Consider the following 24,614-nt stretch of genomic DNA (forward strand, 5'->3'; position numbering starts at 1 on the left):
TTCATGAAGGTACATATAATATAATTAATAGTTCTTAAATTATAAATTTCTTTTTATCTACTTTCTATTTTTTTATCTACTTAAAATATCATGAATTTTAGATTATAATATATATGCAGATTCATATATAAACCCAATTTTTATAAATAATTCATTTAAAAATATTGTGAAATGCATTTTTTCATAAGTCACATAATTATTTCCTTAAAATATCATGAATTTTAGATTATAATATATATGCAGATTCAGGGCCTATATATATCCAACTCAGCATTAGCGGTTGTAACGTGTAGCTCATGTGGATTGGGGGTTTGGTTGATTGCCAACTCAAACTCTATCAAAAAAAAAATTATATATATGTATATATTAAAGGAATTTGGAATCAATGAAAGTTAAATGTATTCGGTCAAAATTTTAATAAATCACGTATAGGAAGTTTTATCTAATCTAATTTATTACCTAAATTCAATTCAAACTCTTTTTTTTTCTTTTTTTAAGAAAAGTGGGTTTTGACTCACTTATTTTTTAAAATATATAAAAATAAAAAATAATTATTTGTATATATAAAATTAAATATCTACTTGTATCTCGACGCCTATAAAATAGTTGCCAATTAAGCTAATCAATAATCCATCCTTTATTATTTTATTCATTTCATAATTCTAATTTATAAAATTTCTTTAATCATGTAAGTTTGGATGCATTGAGGGATTTACTTTAACTTTAATTAATCCACTATTGCAATCCAATTTGCACCACCATTGTAAATTTCTTTATTTATTTTAAGATGGAAATGATTTGACTATGACATGATGTCATGCCACATGGAAAATCATTAAATTTTAGGGGACTTACGGTGGGAGCTATTACATACTTAAGTTTCATTCTATATTATTAATTGTATAATGAATTTATTTAGAAAGAATTATGATTCAAAATTTTTAATAGCATGTTTGATAATTATTTTTAAAAAGAGTTTTATAAAAGAGTTTTAATAATTATGTTTAATAAAACAAAAGAATATTTAAAAATTTAAAATATTTTTAAAATAAATTTTATGTATAATATTTTATTTTATATATTTATATAATTATTTTTTAAAATAGTTATTTGTACACAAAATTTTCCATAATTATTTGTATCTCTTATTATATAATTAATAGTTCTTAAATTATAATTTTTTTATCTACTTTCTTTTTTTTCTTTTTTTATCTACTTAAAATATCATGGATTTTAGATAGTTGGTAATATGAGTTCCCAAAGCTAAAAAAATATTATTGAAAAGGCAATTTAAAATTACTTAAAAAAAAGATAATTTTAATTTAAATTTAAAATTATCTTTTAAAAAATATTTTAATATTTAATTGAAAAGGCAATTTCCTAATACACTTAATGGGTATCATAAAATTTAAAATAATTTTTAGGACTATCTTAAAAAATATTTGTTTAAATTACCATATCCTTAACTAAAGTGTGACATATGGTATAAAAATCTATCTTATGTGGAAAATAATATTCATAAAGGTGATGTGTCTTAATTGTATGACTATAATATTTGATATACAACTAAAATATTTAAAATTTTGTAAAATATTATTGTTTGTGAGACTCATAAATAGGACAAAAAAAAACAAAGAAACAAAGCTACAGAAACGTGGAATGTGGAATATATAGTTTTAATCCATATCAACATGTTCACAAACTCAAAGCTACAGAAACAAAGAAAAAACAACATTGTTGAAAACTAATCAAATTAGGAATGTAACACAATAATTAAACCCAATGGATATAGACAATTGAAGAGAATGCAACACACAAAAGAAAAATTCTTTCATTACACAGTAACAATGGAAATAAACCCAATAACAATGAAATCAGAATTAAATCATAGAAAAAATAGAGAGAAACTAGAGAGAAATTGTACCTTAGGAAGTAATTAAGTGTGGTTTTTCCAAAAGCACCAAAACCCTATAACAATGGAAACAAACCCAATAACAATGAAAATAAACCCAATAACAATGGAATCTCAAAGCTAATCACAAACATTTCCAAAATACCAACTAACAAAACCCAAAAAAAAAAAAATCCCAAAACTCACCAAAACCTAGAGAGAAACGATTTTTATGGGAGTTTCTTGGAGGTGGCTTTGGCTTTATGGACCATAGCTTCCATGGGGCTTCTTCGGCATGGCTTCCATAAGCTTTTTCTGGCAATGGCTTCCTCCAAGCAATGCGGGTTGTGGGTAGGTTTTGTGGGTTTTATGGCCATGGGTTTTGGAGAGGAAGAGAAAATGGGTTTTGTTGGCAGGAGAGAGAGGCTTTATATTGGAAATGTTTGCAGAAGAAGGGTTTTACTCAATGGTTAAAATGGGTTAAAACATTGTCTGTGTCTTTTATATTGGAAAGTCAATGGTTAAAATGTTGGCCCACATGGTTAAAATATTATATTGGAAAGTGATGTGAGACTTTATATTCATGGCTTTATATATGGTTATTATCAAATCTCATTTTAACATTTTATGGGTTAAAATGTTGGTCGTGGTTATTATCAATTATTTTAAAATTTTAAATTTACAATTATTTTAAAATTTAAAATTAATTTTGAAAGTTCAATATTTTACTCAAAGTGTTGTTTTAAAAGTTTATTAAGTTTTATAAAGTTTTTCAATTTTTAAAATTATCAAGTTTAAAATTTAAAAATTTTATATTAGAAATTTATCAAGTTTATATTTTAAATTTTTTATCAAGTTTTAAAATTTTAAATTTTACAATTATGTATGAGAAAATTATCAAGTTTTATATTTTAAAATTGTTATTTTCAAAGTTTTATCAAGCTTATCAAGTTTTAAAATTTTAAAATTTTATATTAGAAATTTATCAAGTTCTATATTTTAAAATTTTAATAGTTAAACATGTTTAGTAAATTTAAGTTTACTAAAAAAGAAATAACTGCTCTTAATGATGTTAATATGAATGATGATAAAATTTAATAAAATCTTCTAATAATAACTTATCTTATTATAAAACCTATTATTTATCATATATAAAATGTTCTTTTTCTAAAATAATTCAAAGGTATAGGCAGTGTTTGCTAACGAGCTTTTAATTATAACAGTTTTTTATTCTTAATAATAAATAAATAAATAAATAAATAAGTAAAGCATAGAGGGGAAACAATTTTTTGTTCTTAAAAACAAAAAATAAGATATTTTTAAAAAATAAGATATTTTTAAAAAATATTAATATTTTTAGTTATCTTAAATTGTTTTCACTTATTAGAGTAAAAGATATTTCAAAAATAATTATTTAAATACAAAGAATAATTAAAAATAAAATATAACATATAAAAGTTATTTTTTAAACATATTTAAAAACATAAAAAATATATTAAGAATATTATAGGTTTCTAAATCGATTTTATTTTAAAACACATCCGCAAACAAATTTTTAAAAATGTTTTAAAAAACCGTTTTTGTATAATTGTTTATGAAAATGTCAAAATACTTCACAAATAAAACTATAATTTATTAGTATTTTTGTGGGCCTTAGGTGCTAGGAAATGTTACATGTGCATTCTACTCCTACTCTGTCTTCATTATTTTCAGTCACGTGTCCCTTTATATCTTATACCAATCTATTATTATTTTATCATATGGTATCATTTTTTCATATATAATGATATTAATTTCTACCTTATCCCATATGCTTGTAGCTTAATTTCATCATACATTTGGACAACAGAATTTCAGACTTCCATTTGGTACTAAATATAATAAACATAAATAGAGAATGGTGCATTTAAGAATATTTTTTCATGAATTTTAACTTTATAAATTTGTTAATTTTACAAATTTAAGAATTATAAAAGTTTAGAACTTTTATTTTTAATCATAAACAAAGAATGTTATTTTTGTAGTTATAAACTGTTTCTGTATTGCAAAAATCATAAAGATTAAAAAATATTTTATGATTGAAAATTAAATAAAACTATAAACAATTTTACTAGTAATTGTTCATAGTAAAATTTAGTTATCACGACTATTGATACTTTAAATATAATAAGAATTATTTATCATATATAAAATCAAAATTGTTTTTTAATATGCTAACTCACTTGCATTTAAATTTTTTATCAAATAATATCAAATTGAACCATCATATTTTTAAACTAACATATTAAACTTTATTTTGCTTCTTATTAAAACATTAATCATAACAAGGAAATTAAATAATTTTAACTAAAGAAAAATAGGTAACACACTAATTTGTTTCTTAACTTAAAAAAAATATAGTAATATAACTTTAAACTTTTTATAATTAATAAGAACTATTATTATTACTATTAATGATAATTTCTATTTATGATATATATATATATATATATATATATATATATATATATATAATTTTCTAAAAAATTATAATAGATAACCCAAAAAATGATTTAAAATAAATAATAGACTTTTGGTCATGATTATGTGAACCCCGTGACCATAGGTTCAAAATATTTAAAATAAACCTTTATGCATTTGGTCACGGTCATGAGAAATTCGTGACTATAGATTCCCCTACATCAATCAATGGCGTGACTAAAAGTCACAATATATATATATGGTCATGGTTTCACAAAAAATCGTGACTAAAACATCTTTTCGTTACACTTTTTGTCACGGATGATAAAATTATCATGACTAAAATTATTGGCGCCAAAATTTCCCTCCATAAATTTACAAATAGTCACGGTTTCAAAAAAATCCGTGACTAAAATACCCTCTCATCAATACTTTTAGTGACGGTTGATAAAACCACCGTGACTAAACATGTTTTTTTTCCACATTAACACATATAGTCATAACTTTATCCTGGCCGTGACAAAATAATATCTTTGGTCACTATATTTGTGGTCGTGACCAAAGATTCGTCATTAAAAACCTATTTTTTTGTAGTGCTTTCTTATTTTGTTTACCCTTTTTAAAAATAAAATAAAAATAAGTGACGACTCCAAGTCATTTTCTAATAAATAAAATCATTTTCAAATAAATAAAAATCGAGCTCGCTATCGAGTGGAAGCGCATGAGCCTTAATATGGGGTTCGCAGTAATATTTTTCAATTTTTTTAAAATCTTTTGGCTATGAAAATTTATTCTTTTACGACGTGATCTTGATTTTGATACTATTAATCTTTTAATGGGTCTCTACGCTTTTAATACGTAGTTGCCTAGATTAGGATTAGTATCAATAAACTTAGTTGCAATAACGTTTTTTTTTTCTATTTTTAATTTCCTTAAAAACCATATATAACAATGAAAATAAAAAAGCAAAAAATTCCAAATTGTAATACAATTCAATCTAACTTAAGAATAGAAACTTTATACACATTTTCATTTATTTTTTACTTTAAAAAAATATTATAAATGTTTAATAATTTTAACTTTGATTCTTATTGTTAAAAGGAAAAAAAAGTAAAATATATTTGGTTGTTATATACTTAGGGATAGATAAAGCAAGAAAACTTTTTGTAGCATTTTCTTATATTTTGGTGATTTCAAGGCTTTTTTAATATTTATAAATGAGGTGCAAGTGTTGATTGTTCTGAACAATTTTTCAATTTTTTTTCCCGGTTGTTCTTAGATCCTATTTGATTACTGTTTTAAAAATAGTTCTAAAAAGTAATTTTTGAAAATAAAATTTTAAAATAATTCTCAAATATTTTATAAAATAAAAATTTATTTAAAAACTTTATAATAATTTTTATATATCTAATATTTTATTTTAAATTATTTCACACATGTCTATATCATTATTTTTTTAAAACATTTTTTAAAAATAAAATAAAATAAATTAAAAAGATATTATTTAAAAATATCATATTTTTTACTTTTAAAAATAAAAAATAGAAAATAAATATGTCCTATTTTTTTTTCTCTAGATTCGAAAATAGTTGACAAACACGCCTTAATTTATCGATGAGATGGACTGCTTTTGGAAAGGTTCGACATAAAGAGGATTGAGAGAGGAGAGAAGAGGCCCAACCCACGCCCCAAAACACCGAAAAAGGCCCTCAAGCCAAAAAGAGCGAAGCAGCCTTTGAAAATTGAAACACCATAACCCTCCTCCGCGGCCTTTCTCCTCAACCTCTGTCTCCTAAATGTACAGGTACCCTCTCTCCCTCTCTTCTTTCCATGTCTCCTCCCAGATTCCTATCACTGCTTCTTCTTCTTCGTAGCCCCCCACCCCTACTTTTTTTTTTTTTTTTTTCTTTTAATAATTTCCCCAACTTTGCTCAGTCGTTCCTGTGAAAATTGAACGTATTAGGATGTTTCATGATAATGGTTTTTCTTTTACATGATAATAATGGGTTGTGCTTGGATTTAGACTGTAAGGGAAAAGAATTTTCCGCATTGGTAAATGCTTAGGCTTGAGATATATCTTTGTTTTTTTATTGCCATTTTATCATATTTGGAATTAAGAGTAGGTTTTTACATTGGAATTGAGATGGGATTTCAGCATAAGCCTAAATGGGTCTAAATGGGTTTGGTTTCTGGTAGAAATTTTGTGAAATTGGAATCGAGTTTTCCCCACAGGACACTAATTTTTGGGACTTTTTTGTAAATGAATGATGGGTTTGTTATCATTCTACTGAAATGTTGTGGCCGTACCTTTCATAAAGCCCCTTCTTGATTTCAGAGGTCTTGGGAGATATATGATATCTGTTATCTATGCAGGCATTCTTTAGCTGGGTGCTGTTTTCTAGTTAAAAATGTGTCAAAACTCTCATCATTATATAAAGCCGCGACCAATTCCTCGACCTTTATGCTATCTCATGTCATGCAAATGCACCCAAGAAGCTACAAGGTAGCTGCAGGGGAGTGTGTATGGTCTCCATGCAATACTTTGTTGTGGCATGGGTCCAACATGGTTGGGTGTGGTGATGCTCTTTCAAAATGGGCACGAGCTAGGTACATGAGCAATACATCCATTGAACTGAAGCCGGACAGTGATGTTGTCAGATTTAATATTGGTGAGCCGCCTGGTAAAACTGGGACCTCAAAGAAAGGAAAGAAGAAAATGAGACGAGTTAAAATGTCTAGGAAGGCCAAATTGAATGAACTCAGGTTCTACAGACTAAAGGCAAAAAAGAAGATAACATCTCCAAATCCAGAAGTTAGGATTCGGTACAAACTTGAAAAGGTTTGTTGCCTTTCGCGTCTTTCTATTGCATTTTAAAGATTTTCACCTTTTATTCTTGTTCTTTAAATTTTATATCACAATCTTATCTAGGCAGCGTTTATACGAATATTGCAGAAGAGTTCAGACTGATACAACTATATTATCTCCAGTCATTAAGAATTGCTGACAATGCCTCAATTTACCGATTCTAATTTTAAGAGCTCTCATTTGATCCCTATATTGTTTTTGGATCATGATGGGTGACCCACATTTGTATGGGAATTCTTGCACACATCACATATATGGTAGCACCAAGGCATGCATAATCATTGCTGCAAAAGCTTGTCTATTCTGTCCATCCTTTTTCAAAACTTCAGATACTGGAAAAACAGGTGGTCTGGTTTTCTCATATACCTGTTGAGGATTAAATCTGGTCTTATAGCAGATCCACTGGTTGTTTGTAATGGTGGTTTTCCTTGTAATTTCTTTACTGGGAAAATGCAATGTTTTCTTTATGAATCTTTGATCATTGGAAAACAGAGTGGAACTGAATGGAAAAATTTAGGTTATGTTTGGTTCCTAGAAAATTTGAGGGAAAATGTGAGGAAAAGAAAATAGAGGAAATTTAGAAGGAAAGAAAAAGTGAAGGAAAATAAAAAATAGATTTAAAATCAATAAATTATTTTTATATGGTACTTTAAACTCAGTTGACTTGGTTCAATTCTTTCATATAAAGATTAAATAATTTGAAAATGCATTAGTTTGTAACTACTTTTAATTATATTTTATTTTATTTGATATTTTCCTTAGTAGAACCAAACATGAGAAAATTATTTTCTTTGACAATTTTTTTCTCTTTCCTTAGTATTTTCTAGGGACCAAATATAACATTAACACATAGTATATGGGAATGTTTGTTTATATCATTTGGAAAGGTGTGGGGTAATTTAGCATTTGTGTTAGAGAAGTGAAAGTTATTCTAATGCACAAACCACTAAACTTTAGTAACATTTTAATCTTTCTTCAGGCTAAAAGAAAGGAAGAATGGTTGATTGAGAAGCTGAGGAAATTTGATATTCCTAAAGCCCCCGCTGAAGCATATGATCCTGAAATTCTGACCGAGGAAGAGAAATTTTACCTAAAGCGTACTGGTGAGAAAAAGAAGAATTATGTTCCAGTTGGGAGGCGAGGCGTTTTTGGGGGTGTTGTTCTCAATATGCATCTCCATTGGAAGAAGCATGAGACTGTAAAGGTTATCTGCAAACCTTGCAAGGTTGGGCAGGTTTATGAATATGCTGAAGAGCTTGCCCGGCTGAGCAAAGGCATCGTGATCGATATAAAGCCTAACAACACCATAATATTCTACCGAGGAAAGAACTATGTACAGCCACAAGTTATGTCACCCCCTGATACCCTTTCCAAAAGCAAGGTAATTTTAGCTTTCCTTTTGATCATACTCTGAATCCAAGTGTTTATGTTAAACAATGAAGTGGTAACAGCTGGGTTTTCCCTTTTCTTGACAAGCAAATAGTAGTAATAGTAGTAGTAGTAGTAGTAGTAGTAGTAGTTTCCACTTAGTTTACCTGCTTATATATATGAGTTTTGGACTTATAATGACATGTAGATGTTCTAATGTAGGATAACACTTAAGCACTCAGAATAATGCTTTTTACAATCATGTTCAGTGGACCAAGGTTAGAGAAATTTCAAGGTTTTGAGGTGTTGAAGTTTTTTCCTTTGATAGGTAAATCTTTGTCCCCATTGGGACTTGAACTTGTAATCTCCCACAAACCCTCCCTAATCCTTTACCACTTGAGCTAGGCCTCTAGGTTTTTAAGGTGTGTGTAGTTGGAGAATGGTTTTGGAGTTTGCATGAGTTATGGACCTTATGGGTAAAAGCTGTTTAAAAACGAAGTGCCAAAACATAAGCTGTTGACATTAGTGGACAGTGACTATCATCTCTGTGGCCTTTGGTTAAAAGGCTTAAGAGGAGACAAGTTCATTTGGAAATTCAAAATCTATTCCATCCAGAGCCTTCCCATGGTCAATGGCAGGTAAAAGCGTTAATGCCTATAACTTCTTACTGATGAAGAGGTCCTTTCTGACTTTTGTCCTGAGTGGTGTCTCCTTCTCTCTGACTGCAGTGAGCCAGTGGATCATCTTTCTTTCATTGCCCTATGGCATTGGAGTTATGAAATAATCTCCTTGCATTGATGGTTTTTTGTTGGGCTCCTTTTATAAGTGTTTCGGATTTGACACATTGTTTTAAGAGGTTTTCGGAGTAGTCCAAGAGGTAGAGTGATTTGGCAGGCTAGGCCTGCTACCATCTATTATTTAGTTGGAGAGGGATATAAGGATTTTTGAAGACAAGATGTTGACAGTTTCCTTGTGGGAAACTTTTTCACTTCATTTTTTCTTTTTGTGGGGGCTGGCTTCCTCAAAGTTTAGAGACATTTATGATAGAAGGCTTATGTGAGATTGGATGTCAGTATGTAGAGATAGTAGGTCTTGGGCTGGGTCATCAGCAGCCTAGGTGCTTTCTCCCCAAGATAGTTAAAACTTAAATTTAATGAATGTTCTTTGGGGAGTTGGGCTAGATGGAAATTTGGGGTGTTATCTCAGAGACCACACAGAGTGTTATCCAAATGCCTTCATAGACTCTACCATAATGGTTGCTATACTATTATACAATTTGGGATTGGAATCAATATTCATTAGCATACAACATGTCGATATTGTAAACTTATTAATGCATGAAATTTCCAAAATTTTGGAAATTAAAAATGTAGAAAAATAAAATTTATTACGATGATGTAACCTCATTCATCATTTGGCATCTACATCCAGAGGGGAATTTTGAATAAAAGAAGAGGAATTTTGGAGTTGGAAGTTTTAAGAAAAGTGTGAAAATCAGATAAAGAGGTAGTGGTTCTTTATGCTGAGAGATTTCAACAGATGCTGAGATATCTTGATGAAATCTCCAAGGTGAACATGATACAAATGATAATTGTGTGATCCCAAAAGTCTCATCTACTTCAACTAGCATCTAATTAACTTGAATTGCTTAAGGACAATATCCCAATATGCTATGTGCCTCAAGACTTTGAACATCATCCCATACTTTACACCTAATTCTGTTGCATATTAATGAGACTTGAAAAATCTTTATTTTTGTGGTCTGGTTATGTTTCAAGGCTTAATTTGTTGCTTTTCAATTTAATTTATTCTTGGACAAAAATTTAACTACTTTTCTTTTTACTGCATTTTGGGTAATGATAGCATGTGTAATGAGTGATAGATCTCAGATTTATTCGCCAAAGGTTTTGGACATATGATGACCTTAAGGTTATATTTCTATCTAAAAATACATATTTATAGTACTGAATGGTTCAAGCCTTTTTGACTTAATGGAAAATAAAATAAGGGTCTTATTCATATTTTAAGGCTGTTGCATTTTTGTTATCCTTAGGTTGAGCCTAATATTTCTTGGATTCTTCGAGTTATATTCCAACTTATTTTGTCTGGAGCTATGTTGGAACTGGTTGTAAAATTGCATGTGTAACATTTTTCAACATATCATGGAAGGTGGATGCAAATTTATTTAAGTTCTAGAAAGTAATAGAAAAAGATTATTTTGTATATGTGGATCCTAAGGAACATTGATCATTTGAAGGATGTGAGAACCTAATATGGTGGGTTACTAAAGAAGCGGAAAGCAAGTTATTAGAAAAGAAACTTATCATTTTGTTATTTTATTTGTTCTTATGGAAATTTATTTCAGTATATTATTCTAGAAGAAAACTTGATATTTTTTCTTTGTATTTATATGTTTATTCCTATAAAAAGTTATTTAAATGCATTTTCCTTTAATTGGCATGTATACTTTTTTCATTCAATGAGTCCATAGAAAATTTTACTTTTAATATGCAATGCATTTATGGAATCTTTTTAAGATGGGGAAAGAAAAGATGCTTGAGACAAATCATTAACCCAAAGGTGAAACTGTTGGACTATGGCCTGTTGCTTTGTTCAGAAAATGGCTTAATTTTTAAAAATATCGTAATTATCACAGATACATGAGCTGGAAATAATTTTCATTTTCAAAATTGTAGGCTTTGGAAAAGTATAGGTATGAGCAGTCCCTGGAGCATACAAGTCAGTTTATTGAGAAATTGGAGAAAGAGCTAGAAGAGTATCATAAACACCTTGCTCAGTACAGGAAACAGAAGGAAAATCAACCCTGACATTCTTTGGTTAACGCTAGGTGGTATGCAATTATTTATTATTTCTTGTTTATTATCTTTTGTACCTTTATTAAATTTTCTGCGAGAGAGGTACTAATAATTTAGTGGACATAAAATTTATATGAAATATTTATGTTCTAAATTCTACCTTTATTAAATTTTCTGCAAGAGAGGTCTGACTGATTTAATGGACTTAAAATTTTGATGAAATATTTATGTTTTCAATTCAAGTTCTTGTTTTCCTGGAGCAAATGCTGGTGGCTAAGTATGGTCAGGAGGGGTATGGATGGAGGACCAAAAAGGCTGTGGGTGCGTGTGGCGTGGGGGTGTGGAAAGAGATTTTAAAGGAAGCTGGTTGGTGTTGGAATAAAATGGGGTTCAAAGTGGGGAAGGGGAATCAAATCAGTTTCTGGACTGATGTGTGGTGCGGGGATGTAGCGCTGTCACAAAGATTCCCGCATCTCTACAACTTGGCAGCCAACAGAATTGTGAAGGTTGGAGATATGTGGGACCAGAATGTTGGGATAGGAGGTTGGAATTTGTGTTTTATAAGAGATTTTAATGATTGGGAGGTGGAGTTGGTGGGTGAGCTGCTACAAGCGTCAAGAGGCATCAGGATAACTCGGGAGGATGACACGGTCTTGTGGAAAGGAGGGGGAAATGGTCAGTTTAGAGTGAAGGATGCGTACAGCTGGTTGGACAGGTCTTTGGATGTCAACTTTCCAAAAAATAAGATTTGGATGGGAAGGGTTCCAACTAAAATCATGTTCTTTGCGTGGGAAGCGACTTGGGGAAAGATTTTGACCCTTGATAGGCTCCAAAAGAGAGGGTGGCAGCTTCCGAATAGGTGCTTTTTGTGTGCTTGTGAAGCGGAAAGTGTGGATCACTTACTTATACATTGTATAGTGGCTAGAGTTCTTTGTGACTTTGTGTTGGGTTTGGTTGGGGTCAAGTGGGTGTTCCCAAATACTGTAAAGGAGGTTCTTTTTAGTTGGGGGGGGATTTATGTGGGAAAAAAAAGGAAAAAATTTTGGAAAGCTATCCCGCTATTCATCTTTTAGATGATGTGGAAAGAAAGGAACAGATTAGCCTTTAGGGGGGGGGACTTAGCAATTCAGAGGTTTAAAAATTCTTTTGTATGTAATTTGTGGGGATGGGCTAAATTGTACATGGAAGAGGAACCGCTCTCCCTTTTAGATTTCCTGGAGTGGTTGGCCTCCAGTTGAGGGGTGGTTTGTTTTTTGATTTTTGCTTGTTTCGGGCCTTGTTGCCTGGTATACTCCCTGTATACGTTGGGATTTCTTTCCCCTTTTAATGAATTGTGTTTGCTTATCAAAAAAAAAAAAAAGTTCTTGTTTTCCTAGAGGATGCATTATGAACATTTATGTCACTTTTTTTTTTTTTTTTGTGATACTGTTGATCATAATAATGGCAATCAATCTTGTTGCTGTACTAGTGTCCATTTGCATAACCAGAAAGGAAAAAAAATGTGATCTCCATTTTCCTGAAATAATGAAGTTTTTTATCACACAATCTAAATGCTGATGGTAGACTTTGGGTGGAACAAGTATGCTATAATGATAGCAGGGCCTTGAATTAAGGGAGTGCAATGATAGGGGGTGGGGAGCCGGGTGAGGAGAGTGGTAGGGAAGGGGAGTTGTTTGGAAAATTAACAAGTTCTAGGAAAAGAAATATACTTCTAGTAGGCTACTATATGTTATAGGTTTATTTCCTTTTTGTTGTATGATTTCCTTGAGTTTTTAGGTTTTGTAAAAGGCTTTAATGTAACTCCAAGGTTTATCTCTATTTCCTTCTCTTTCTCTTCTTGATTTTCCTTTCTTTGTTGCTAAGGTCATAGTGGGATTTTAAGATTTATGGAGCCCCTGAAAATGTCTATGTGAGATTCTTAATTGTGGGAAGTCAGCCACAGAACAGTGAGATGTCAAGAGTTTTATGGGAGAGTAGAGCAGGGTGGGAAGTAGATGGTTTAGAGATAGTGATAGCAGAATTAAGGAGAAGATTTTAGGACAACAAGAATTTCTTACTCTTGTTTGGAAAAAAAAAAAAAAGCCTTTTTATAATTCTCTAAAATAATAACTCTCAAATTAATAATTCCATGATGAAGTGGGAATCCTCAGGAGATGATGTGTCATGAAGGCACAATGGTCCCGCCTCTCTCTCTTTCTAGTTTAGGCAAGGTTGACAAAGGGGCCTAATGTATGTCAATCTCACTGGATGAGCCTTCATCTTTAACCACCAAAACAAGACACTCAAACTAATCCCAAAGTACTTTGTGGTGGGAAGGCCAACTGCACCACCGAGATACGATAAATCCATTTCAGATTTCCCAATCCTTGCTCACTTGGGTAAACATTTTAGAATCAAAATGTTGTATCAAGGGTGACACCTTCAAAGGGATATAGGAGATTATTTAGTTCATGACCATTTTGAAGAAAACATTATTTTTTTTTTCCTATAATGGAGCTAACATGTTATAAGTTGAATACGTGACATGAAATGATTGAGCCAGATTGAGAAATCAACATTTTGTCCCTTATGTGAGTGGGGTTCCATAATGGTAAGAGTGTGCTTGCACACTTTTAGAAGTCATGCTGCATTTTGGAACTCATAAGTTATCCTCAATCAGAGAATAATCTCATAGGTGCATGATAGTAATATATGCTTTATCACACGATATCAACTTGAAGAGATAATGCTTCTTATAACATTTGGGCCAACCATAAAAAGGAAAAAAACCTAACCCAGAAATTCACCATTTTTATCATTTTTGTTGTTTTTGCTCTAAAGTGCATGTACTAAGTTCAATTCCAGAAGTAAGTTTTGTTTTCTTTTATACATACTTATTTTATATTTTTTCTTTTCTTTTATACATACTTATTTTAAATATTTGTCCTAAACATCATAAGCGAACCAAATCCTCCTAATTGTGCAACAATAGAGACTTGAAACTCCTTGTATTCATGTGAATGGGGCCTTAATAAAACAATTTATTAACATGCTATTGAAAAATATTGACAGTATTAATTTGGTGGACAGAATATTAAAATAAACAAGTAATAAATTATAAGAATTATTTAAGATATGTTTATAATTATTTTTATTGTTGTTGTTGTTATTATTATTATTATTATTGTTATTGTTATTGTTATTGTTATTTTACAATAAAACCTTGATAAATTAGTAACCTTGCTTAAATAATAAAATCTTTTGGTCTTAACTTGAGCTAGTTTACTAAATTAATAACTTCGCTAAATGCATAAGATAATAATATTTTTAGAGATCCTTATGGGCCTAAGAAAATATAAGTTAATTGTTGATGAAATACATAATATAGCAAATAGAACTTCATAATAAGTTCTATAATATAGTATTGAGTAATTTTTTATCATTTCTATTTTTCTTGAGTCACTCCTTCTCAGACTCATCACATATTTGAAACTTCTTAATCTTTTAGGGCATTAAGGTTTGACTCCATATCTCTTCTTTTTTAGGAGTCTTTTTAGTTTTGCAATCAATAACCATCTTTTATTTTTTTAGAATCTCTTAGTTCTATGTATTAACTTTCTACTGCATTCATTGTTTTTAGATTTAATAGTTATACATGTACAAGTATTCTATAGTAGAAATATAATACTCTTTATAAATTAATAAATATTCATTTATCGATAAATTAATAAGTTAATTCATTTATTAATAAATCAATAATCCCATTAAGATAATAATTTCTCTTGGTTCCAAAAGTATTATTTTATAGGGCTTTTATCGTATCTCTTAGAACATGAAGTTATAAATATACTACAATAAAAAATAAATTGTTTAGTACAAGCAAGGACGAAAAAATTAGGATATATTAGTGATATATCACCGATATATAAGTAAGATATATCGATTGACAGGAATATCGGATTTTATTGGAAAAAATCGCTGATATATTGATGATATATTGGTGATTTCCAATAAATTAGTGACGCAAGCAAAAAATCAGCCTTGGATGGAAAAAATCATCAAAATTTCGGCGACATATCAGTAAAAAATTGGTAATGTCTAATGCCCAAACTTTTTAAATTTGTCCAATAGATTGTGTTGGATTAACCCAACTAGCCTATACATGACTTTTTAATCTTCTCTAATGGGCCAAAAGATGGATGAAGCCTAATGACTTAATAGATGTAAATTTTTAACTTTAGTACAATGGCCCACATGCAGACGTAGGCCCAACTTGCCTATCTATTGTGGTTAGGTGCTATATAAGGCAACACCTTAAATAAAGGCTATATAGCTTTACAATCTCTCAAGGTTTTGATGTGAGATTGTCCTCTTATTTACACAAATGAAGAAATCTCATACAAGACAAGGACTCGAACTCAGGTACTTAGGTTTAAAACAAATGGTTTCTACTATTAAACCAACTTATTTTATGGTATATATGTGCTTAGAATTGTTTATATATATGATTATTATACGTATATTTTTATTTATTATAATATTTTTATTAAATTAATTAAAATAAAATGATTATAAATAAGTTAATTTTAATTATTGTATAATCTATTTTGTATATTAATTAAATATAAGACAAATATAAAATCATAAATAAAATTATCAATATTTTTAAATAAAAATATTTTGTGTAAAAATGTCTACTGATATTTTCTCGATATATCCATAAAATCAAAGTATCGATATATCCGTGATTATCGATATTTTCATCATTAAGTGCAAGGATGCTATAATTAATTTATTTTTTGGGATCTGCAATAAATTTACTTTTTATTGTAGATATTATTTTTAATATGGTAATACTATGAGTAATAAATAATTTTTTTATCTTTCAAATTATTTAATTTCATTATTATTTTTTATCATATTAATATGTACAAAAAAAAAATGAAACAATATATAAGGTTTTATTTTCACTTTAATTTTTATTACAAAATTGCATTGACCTTTTTTTTGGAGGAAAACCTTAAAATTCTTTGATCAAACTCTAAGAAGAATTGCAAATTAATTAATTAATTTATTAATTATCATTTTATCTTGGAATTTTGTGTTGAAGTATGCTCATTTTTTATTACTAGTATTTCTTTTCTTATTGTTTATTTATTTATAATTTTATTTTATAAAAGTAGATGTATATATGTTTAATGACAAAATACTGTATTAATTAACATGGATGACTTAATCCCCTAACTCCATTAATTATTTTATTTTATTTTGTTTGTTTTTATTTAAGACAAAGGTAAGAAAATGAAATACTTCCTATTTCACCATGAAAGACTCTTTTGTGGGGAGAAAACATAAAAAGGTTTAGCATTTAGCGAGTGGTTCCTCTATGCATCTTTTGCACATTGTGGAAGAAGAGAAATCGAAGTGTTTGGAAACGAGCGGTCTGTACAAAAATTGAAATAGTTGTTTCTAGGTAACCTATTAGCTTGGGTTAGGATACATATAAAAGAAGGTTCAATTTCTTTGATTGATTTTGTGGATTGGCTAGGATCTCATTGAGAGAGAGAGTTGTTTTTGGTTCTCTTTTTTGTGACTTTACTACTTGTTTCCCATTGTGTACGACCTTTCTTGTACATCTTTCTTTTTTGTTTATAATAAATTTTTGTTTCCTATAAAAAAAAAAAAAAAATCTTTCATGTGAAGTAGTTTTAATTATTCTTTACTTTTAGGTAAAATTTTAGCATTTAGCGAGCGGTTGCTTTATGTAGTTTTTGGACACTGTGGAAAGAGAGAAATGGAATGTTTGGAAATGAATAGTCTAAGTAGAAGTTGAAATGGTTGTTCCTAAGTAATTTGTTAGCTTGGGTTAGGATATACATAAAAGAAGGTTCAATGTCTTCGATTTATTTTGTAAATTGGTTGGGATCTCATTAGAGAGAGAGAGAGTTGTTTTTTGCTTCTCTTTTTTGTGGCTTTGCCATTTTGTGCTTTTTGTGTATGACCTATGGTATACGTCTTTCCTTTTTGTGTATATACAATTTTTAGTGCCTATCAAAAGAAAAAAAAATCATTCACTTGAAGCAATTTTACTTCTTTATTTTTATTTTTTACCTATCTCTGTAAATCTCTCTCTCTCTCTCTCTCTCTCTCTCTCTCTCTCTCTATATATATATATATATATATTATTTTATTATTATATCATAATATAATGTATATATTATATGTTCAATGTTAAAGGAGTAGTGCCTCAAGTTCTAAGTCACTAGTAATGGAAAAACACATCTAGACTTCATGACCACTTCTACAAGTTAAATCTCTAATATTCATTTAAGACCACCAGAAGGTCATGGAAGTACATGTTGATGCATGGGAATGCTAACTTGAGATAAGAGTTCAAATACCCAGAGAAGATGTTACAAGTGGACAAAGAAGATATACTTATTTCCTACTTGTATCCTGTTGGAGTTGCTTAGCACCTTATAAGTTTGTGATCTCTAGGTGGATAATGTACTTGATGTTTCCCAGGTCAATGCCCATGTCTTTTGAGCTATTGAAGTTTCTTCCTAGTAATGTCAAAGTTTGGATAGGGTTAGCTTATCTAGTATCTAGGTGGAACCCTACTACTTACATTGCTGCATGGTCTGAACTCACTCCTACCTTGGAATATGTTGGCATACAGATGGGATATGTAATACTCTGTGGAAAGTGGAGCATGTTGACACTTTTTTTAAGTGGGCCTTGGTTAAATCCAAGAAGTTGAAATCTTAGTTCACTGAGCTCTTCCAGCAAAGTGTGAGGAGGAAATAGGCATGTTCCTTCTATCTAACATGGAACTTGTGACATCTTCTATAGGTATGTGAACTTCCATCTCAGGCATAGCATCCCCATCCACATGCAACAACATATATTTCCTAGACTTAGTAGTGGTCTTGAACAGACAGTGGGCAATTAATTGCCATAAGTAATTATTAAGTATGGGTGTATTTTTCCGTGTTTCATGATTTGGAAGCTCCAATAACGTGAACAATAGGTTTTCTTGACATGATAAAACAAGAAACCTAAAGTAAATAAAATAAAATTATAAAAAAAGACATGTTCAATCTTTGTAAATGTAGGAAAAAATAATAATTAAAACTACGTCAAGTGAACGATGAATTGAACTTTTGCAATATCATGTTTAAGCGAGGGAGACCTACTATTTTAATTAAGTTCTGGTCTTTCTATAAGACCTAAGGAGAATTGTTCCACTTTTTCATGGTGGGACAATTACTAATTTTTTTTTTCTCCTTTATCTTTGTATTAAACAAAAATAAATTAAATGAAATGAGAGGATCAAGTTATTCCCTCCTAGCTTATATATTGATACAATATGTGTCATTAAAATTATATGTATTTTCTTTTGCAAAAGAAAAGTAAAGATAAATATAATAATTAACAAAGATAATAATATAAAAATTTGAACATAGTTTAACACAAAGGATGAAAATATTGGTAATCACGGATATATCAGTACTTGAATTTTATAAATATATTGGATATATCAAGGAAATACCGGTGGATATTTTGACACAAAACTTTTTTATTTAAAAATATTGATAATTTCATTTATGATTTTATATTTGTCTTATATTTAATTAGTATACAAAATAGATTATAAGATAATGAAAATTAACTTATTTATAATAATTTTATTTTAATTAATTTATAAAATATATTATAATATATAAAAATACATGTATAATAATCATATATATAAACAATTCTAAGCACATATATACCATAAAATAAGTTTGGCTTAATGGCAGAAGCCATCTATTTTAAAAATAAGCACCTAAATTCGAGTTCTTATCTTGTATGAGAATTTTTCATTTTGTGTAAATAAGAGCACAATCCCACATTGAAACTTTTAGAGATTGCAAAACTTTATAGTCTCTATTTGTGCTACCTTATACAACACCTGACCACAATATATAGGCGGGTTGAGCCTAAGTCTGCCTTTGGCCTATTGTACTAAAGTTAAAAATTTACATTTATTAAGTCGTTAGGCTTCATCCATCTTTTGGCCCATTAGAGAAAATTAAAAAGTCATCATGTATTGGCTAGTTGGGTTGATCCGACATTGGACCATTGGACAAAATTAAAAAGTTTGGGCATTAGACATCACTGATTTTTCACCAATATATCGTCGAAATTTCAGCGATTTTTTTTCATCTAGGGTCGATTTTTGCTTATATCGCTGATTTATTGGAAATCATAGATATATAGGCGATTTTTTTCAATAAAATCTTATATTTCCGTCAGTCGATATATCTTACTTGTATATAATATCCATCTTCTCCAATATAATATATATCGGGGATATATCACCAATATTTTCGTCCTTGGTTCAACATAAAATTAAAGATAAAATAATAATAAATTATTGACGAAATTAACTTATAGTTCTTCTTAGAGTTTGCTCAAAGAATTTTGAGGTTTTCCTCCATGAAGAGTTCATCGCAATTTTGTTACAGACATTTAAATGAAAATATATCTTTATATGTTATTTCCTATTCTCCTATGTTATATATTAGTATGGTAAAAAATAATTAACAACAGTCTATCAAAAATAATAATAATAATAATTTACAACAAAAAGTAATTAAATAAAATTAAATGTAAAGGGAAAAAAAATTATTGATTATCACAAGGGATTGCGGTATTGAAAATAGTTACCAAATAAATAAACAAGGGGATTACTCAAAATAAAATAATTTTTAAGAAAAATAAAATTTGGCAAAAGAGGCCACCTTGAAGTGTAAGGTAGCAACATGTCCAAGTTGGTGGGTGGCTTGGGCTTGCCCTTTGTGTTCAAAATTGCAGAAGGGGTCACCTCGTATTGTGATGTGGCCTCCTCTTCCCGAAAAGAAGAAAAGAAAAAGTGAAGAGATGGAAAAAGGGAAAGTGAAGACCACCTTGTAGACTAATACCCTTGCCATGGAGTAAATGCATGAAAGAAAAAATGATTATTTTTTAGTCTTATATTTTTATTGTTTATTATTTCTTATTATTTTAAGAATTATGCGTATTAGTAGCAATATTTTTTACATGTTAAGAAATAGTTTTGTTGAGGCCTTATCCACATGACCTTTATGTCTCCCTTGCCTCCCTATGAGGAGGGAGGATGTGTCTCACTTGTCATGTTGCGAAAAAAAATTTAAAATAGTGATTCATAAAGGAAAAGAAAACTTACTTTGTTTATTGCCGTCTACTTCCCAGCAAAAGGGATAAAAACTGTGAATCTGTGAGTTAGTTTTTTGTTTTCTTTTTATAATAGACTCAAATGCCATGACAAGAAATTGTTAGTTTGGAGGTATATGTTGTCATTCATATGCATGTAGGATGATTCTCTATTTGAGAATAAATCATTACTTTCAAAATGAAACATGATTTCAAAAGGGTGTTCAGGCATGCTCCACCATGAGGAACCCCTCTCATGCATACGTGGCCTAAATGTTAATATCTTCTTTTGAAAAGTTCATGTCAATCAATCATTACATGCCCCACATGTTCAACTTGTGACATGTGAGCTTCTTCATGACACAATCAATTACAATGTCCCACTTGTCTTGGGAGTTATATTTTCAAGATAGTTTTGCACTAGGATGACACCTAATGAACCTGCCTTGGGGCTCCAAGGATAGGTCCATTTTCTCTTCTGTACATGCATTCTGCACATCTCTCCCTATGCCCTAGTGCTATAACATTTGAATAAGAATGCCTATCTCTAAGTACATCCTTGGGTCATTTGTAGGCCCATGGAATATGGATACTTGCCTATAGCAATTGTTGAGGAGATTTTCTTACTCTTACCTCTTGGTGAAGGTGATACCATACACAGTTGAAATGAATGGTTGTTTCTTTCCCGTCATGGGAATGAATGTTCTTTCCAAAATGGTTGTAGCTAGCTGCCTGATGCTAAAATTCTTGCTTGGGTCAGGAGCAGGGCTTTGAGGGTCCAAAATAGACTTGGTGGTGGAGTTGGTCTTTCACCACTGAACACCTTGTGATTGGTTTGAGAATCTTGGTTTGGTGGCTAGAGCTGAAGGCTCATCAAGGTGAGATTAACATGTATTGTGCATGCTTCCACCAGAATGAGAGGGAAAGAGAAGAAATTGTATCTCTATGACACATTGCATCTCCAAAGTCTGCCACAACATTATGGAATAATTAACATGGGAGTTACTATTCAGAAGCACTATAAAAAGGCCTCCATTTCGAACCAAACAAGAGAAGAAGAAATTCCTGCTCTCCTAATCTATGTCAATAAGGCGTTGTTATCATATTTTAATTAAGGGTTTAACCCCTTTAATGTGTAGCTCATTGCATCCTGCATATACATCCATTATTCCCATAGAAGAAATCTAGGTTCCCTATACAACATAATCTAGGAGCATCACATGCTGAAATGCAAGTAATTCTTATGGATTCACTTCTATTGTCATTCACATATTTTGATCATACAATTTCTTTTTGTTTTTCTCAGTTTTAAGATCTCTCATCATTGTTGGATGCAACTCTTCATCAGAGGCAATGTATGTTTGTATTCCCATAAGCTGGATTTTCCTAAGGTCACCAGATTATTCATTTTCCATCACCTTTGATCATTGAAGGGGGAATCAAAGCTGATCAATAATGTATATTTACTCTTTGTTTTGTGTTGCTGTATGGCAAGAAGGCTTGAATTAAACGTCAACCATCTTGTGAGTAGTAGCCCTGCAATGCCTGCTTTTAATATTTTATTATTTTCTCCTCACTGCTGACTATGATCTTGAACCATGAAAAACAAACTTTTTTTATTTCCAGGATTCAAAATTTGTTTTTACTTCAGATTTTGTCAGCCATTCAAATTTTGAAGAAAAAGGACATTGTATTGATGGGGAGGCAGCCTACTGAATCATGGTTAGTTATTCTCTTTTGGAAACTTAAGGTGAAACAAACTCCTATTTAGAAAGAAAAAAGGTTGGATACCTTGTGTTCTAGGGGAAAAAATTAATCATTATAATTAATGATCACACTGCTGCAATTGAGGACTGGATGGGGGTTGTTGGGTGGTGGGAAGTTGGTCATGTTCTGGTCTTTGGATTTACTTCATTGCAGATATTGATCTCTCAAAAATCTACCGATAAGTGATGAGTAATAACATCATGATGCATGTTGTATGATTTTATTAGACACAGGAAAAGTATGAGAGGATATCTCTTTTGATTTTCTTGATATATTCTCTTTCAAAATGAAGTCGTGGACAATGGGAATAATCATATATAAAATGATACCATAATTTTCTGAGTAGCATGAACTCTTCATGTCCTTGTTGAGCACATTTTATCACTTTACGCACCTATGGAATACACTGCAAATGTATAAATTATTTTAAAATAAACTTTTTTGATATTGGACATTACTAATATGCAGGGATAAACTTTTTGATATTGAGGTCAACTGATATGTGGGAACGCTGGAGAAGAATTTGGGAGAAAACTTTCTTAATTTGAGATCAAGTGATCTGTTGCTTTGGGTTACACAAGGGCATTATAACATTGTGATGCCTTCAATGGTTCATAAATTTTTGAGAACCTATGGGTGGGTTTACCACTTGAAGGCAACCCCATACTACTAGAAATATAGTTGGCTTACTAACTTCAGGCTTGGGATGGGAATGCCATTCCAGCATTCCTCATCATAAAATTGTAATTACCATTACATGAGAAAAGACCATGAGGAGCTATCGTTGAATAGGTTGAAAAATTCTTTTGTTTGTAATCTTTGGGTGTGGTCTAAACCTGTTGTAAATGAAGGTCCTCTCTCTTTACTCGGTTTTTTTTATTGGCTAGGTGCTAGGTGAGGGTTGGTATTGTATTTCTGCTTCTTTTTGTGCCATAGGGCGCCTCTTGTATACTCCCTGTATGCTTTTGGGCCTGTTTTTGGGGCTCCTTGCTAATATATGCTTCTTTGTGTGTTTGCCAATCAAAAAAAAAATTACATGAGAAAAGACCAGAGAAGATAAAAACCCTAGCATGAGAATCAGATCAGGTGGATTCTAATGTGTTTTATTTCTGTTCTTCATTTCGATGGATTGATTCTATGTTCTTGTACCCAAATTAATGCAAGAATAGTCTTTTGTAAAATTTGTCAGATTCGTACAGGATTTGGACTTTCTTCCACTCAAGTTTCAGATTTTTTTTTTCCTGGTATTCTGATACTTGCATTTTTGGGTTTAGTTTGTTGATTTCGGGATTTAGCGGATTGGGTAGGAGGGAGAGAGGGTCTTCTACCTGCCTTGGCATGACCCCCACCTGGTGCCTACATGACCAGCCTTTACTAGGGGAGTAGTACATGGTTCACTTGGATGCTAGACCTGAAAACAAAATATGTAGCCAAGGTCCAAGAAAAAATTTATTTGTATTGAATGTTGAGACTATTAGACTATTTTTGAAATATAAAAATGCATTCTAAAAATTATAATTTTGATATATTGGTGGCTTATGAGTCTAAAATGCATTCTAATTCTAGAAGAGAAAATGGTAAATTTGGCAGGTATATGTTGGTACATAAAGCAAAATTCTGGTGAGAGACAATGAAGAGAATGTATGACATAAATGCATTGACTTGAAAGCAATTTGAGAGGATCTTTTTAAACAAATATTTTAGGGGAGTGGTTAAGCATGCCAAGAAAATGGAGTTTGAGCATCTCAAGGGACCATGACAATGTTAGAGTATAAGTCTTATTTTATTTTAGTTTTTATTTTTTTTGAATTGTTTAGATTTTCTTTGGGCATGATCAATGAGGAGAAGAGAAGGCAAGAAGATTCTAATAGGGATCGAGGCCTACTATGAAACATGGAATGGTTCCCTTATAGCTACAAGGGAATACTTTGAGTTAGTCAAAAGAGCTTGGTTGGTTGAATATGATACAGAGGATGACAAATAAATTTAAGAGTAGAGGAGAGGTAGGAAAGGGAAGCAAGAAGTAGGAGAAAGCTTTGAGATAAGACCTCAGAACCAACGACAGATACAACAAAGCTGATGTCTAATGGGCATATGTCATTTTATGTTGGGAGTGAACAAGGTATTCATAATGTAACAACCAATAGAACATGTTATGTTAGTGAAAGAAAATAACAATTTGTGGAGGGTTTGTCCATTGAGGCATGCATTTTAGATTCGGTTTTAGCCTAAAGGATACTCTTAGCAA

General features: G+C 30.5%; 2 protein-coding genes across 6 annotated transcripts in view; both read left to right on the top strand.

Moving 5' to 3' along the window:
* The window catches only part of LOC117923770 (50S ribosomal protein L17, chloroplastic), a 34,384-nt gene that overhangs the window by 2,566 nt on the left and 7,204 nt on the right, over positions 1-24,614 (top strand). The window lies entirely within an intron of this gene.
* On the top strand, positions 6,058-23,652 carry LOC117923768 (uncharacterized CRM domain-containing protein At3g25440, chloroplastic-like). 5 transcript variants are annotated; one of them, XR_004652681.1, is made up of 8 exons: positions 6,058-6,155; positions 6,725-7,190; positions 8,197-8,598; positions 11,282-11,436; positions 21,360-21,477; positions 21,906-22,122; positions 22,226-22,321; positions 22,835-23,398. XR_004652681.1 is itself a non-coding variant. In XM_034842211.1 (5 exons), exons 1-4 carry the CDS (start codon positions 6,148-6,150, stop codon positions 11,411-11,413), a joined length of 1,008 nt encoding a protein of 335 aa, XP_034698102.1. In that variant the 5' UTR covers positions 6,058-6,147; the 3' UTR covers positions 11,414-11,433; positions 23,641-23,652. The 5 variants fall into 5 exon arrangements, 1 of the variants encoding a protein (XP_034698102.1); XR_004652680.1 differs by lacking the exon at positions 21,360-21,477; XR_004652683.1 differs by lacking the exon at positions 21,360-21,477 and having other exon boundaries at positions 22,251-22,321.

The sequence above is a fragment of the Vitis riparia genome, chromosome 10 (genome assembly GCF_004353265.1).
Source record: "Vitis riparia cultivar Riparia Gloire de Montpellier isolate 1030 chromosome 10, EGFV_Vit.rip_1.0, whole genome shotgun sequence".
Lineage (NCBI taxonomy): Eukaryota > Viridiplantae > Streptophyta > Magnoliopsida > Vitales > Vitaceae > Vitis > Vitis riparia.

What these genes read in the sequence shown, in the direction of transcription:
- LOC117923768 (XM_034842211.1), top strand. An exon ending in TTCGGTACAAACTTGAAAAG is followed by an intron (nt 7,191 to 8,196) that starts GTTTGTTGCCTT and finishes ATCTTTCTTCAG; the next exon opens with GCTAAAAGAAAGGAAGAATG. An exon ending in ATACCCTTTCCAAAAGCAAG is followed by an intron (nt 8,599 to 11,281) that starts GTAATTTTAGCT and finishes TCAAAATTGTAG; the next exon opens with GCTTTGGAAAAGTATAGGTA.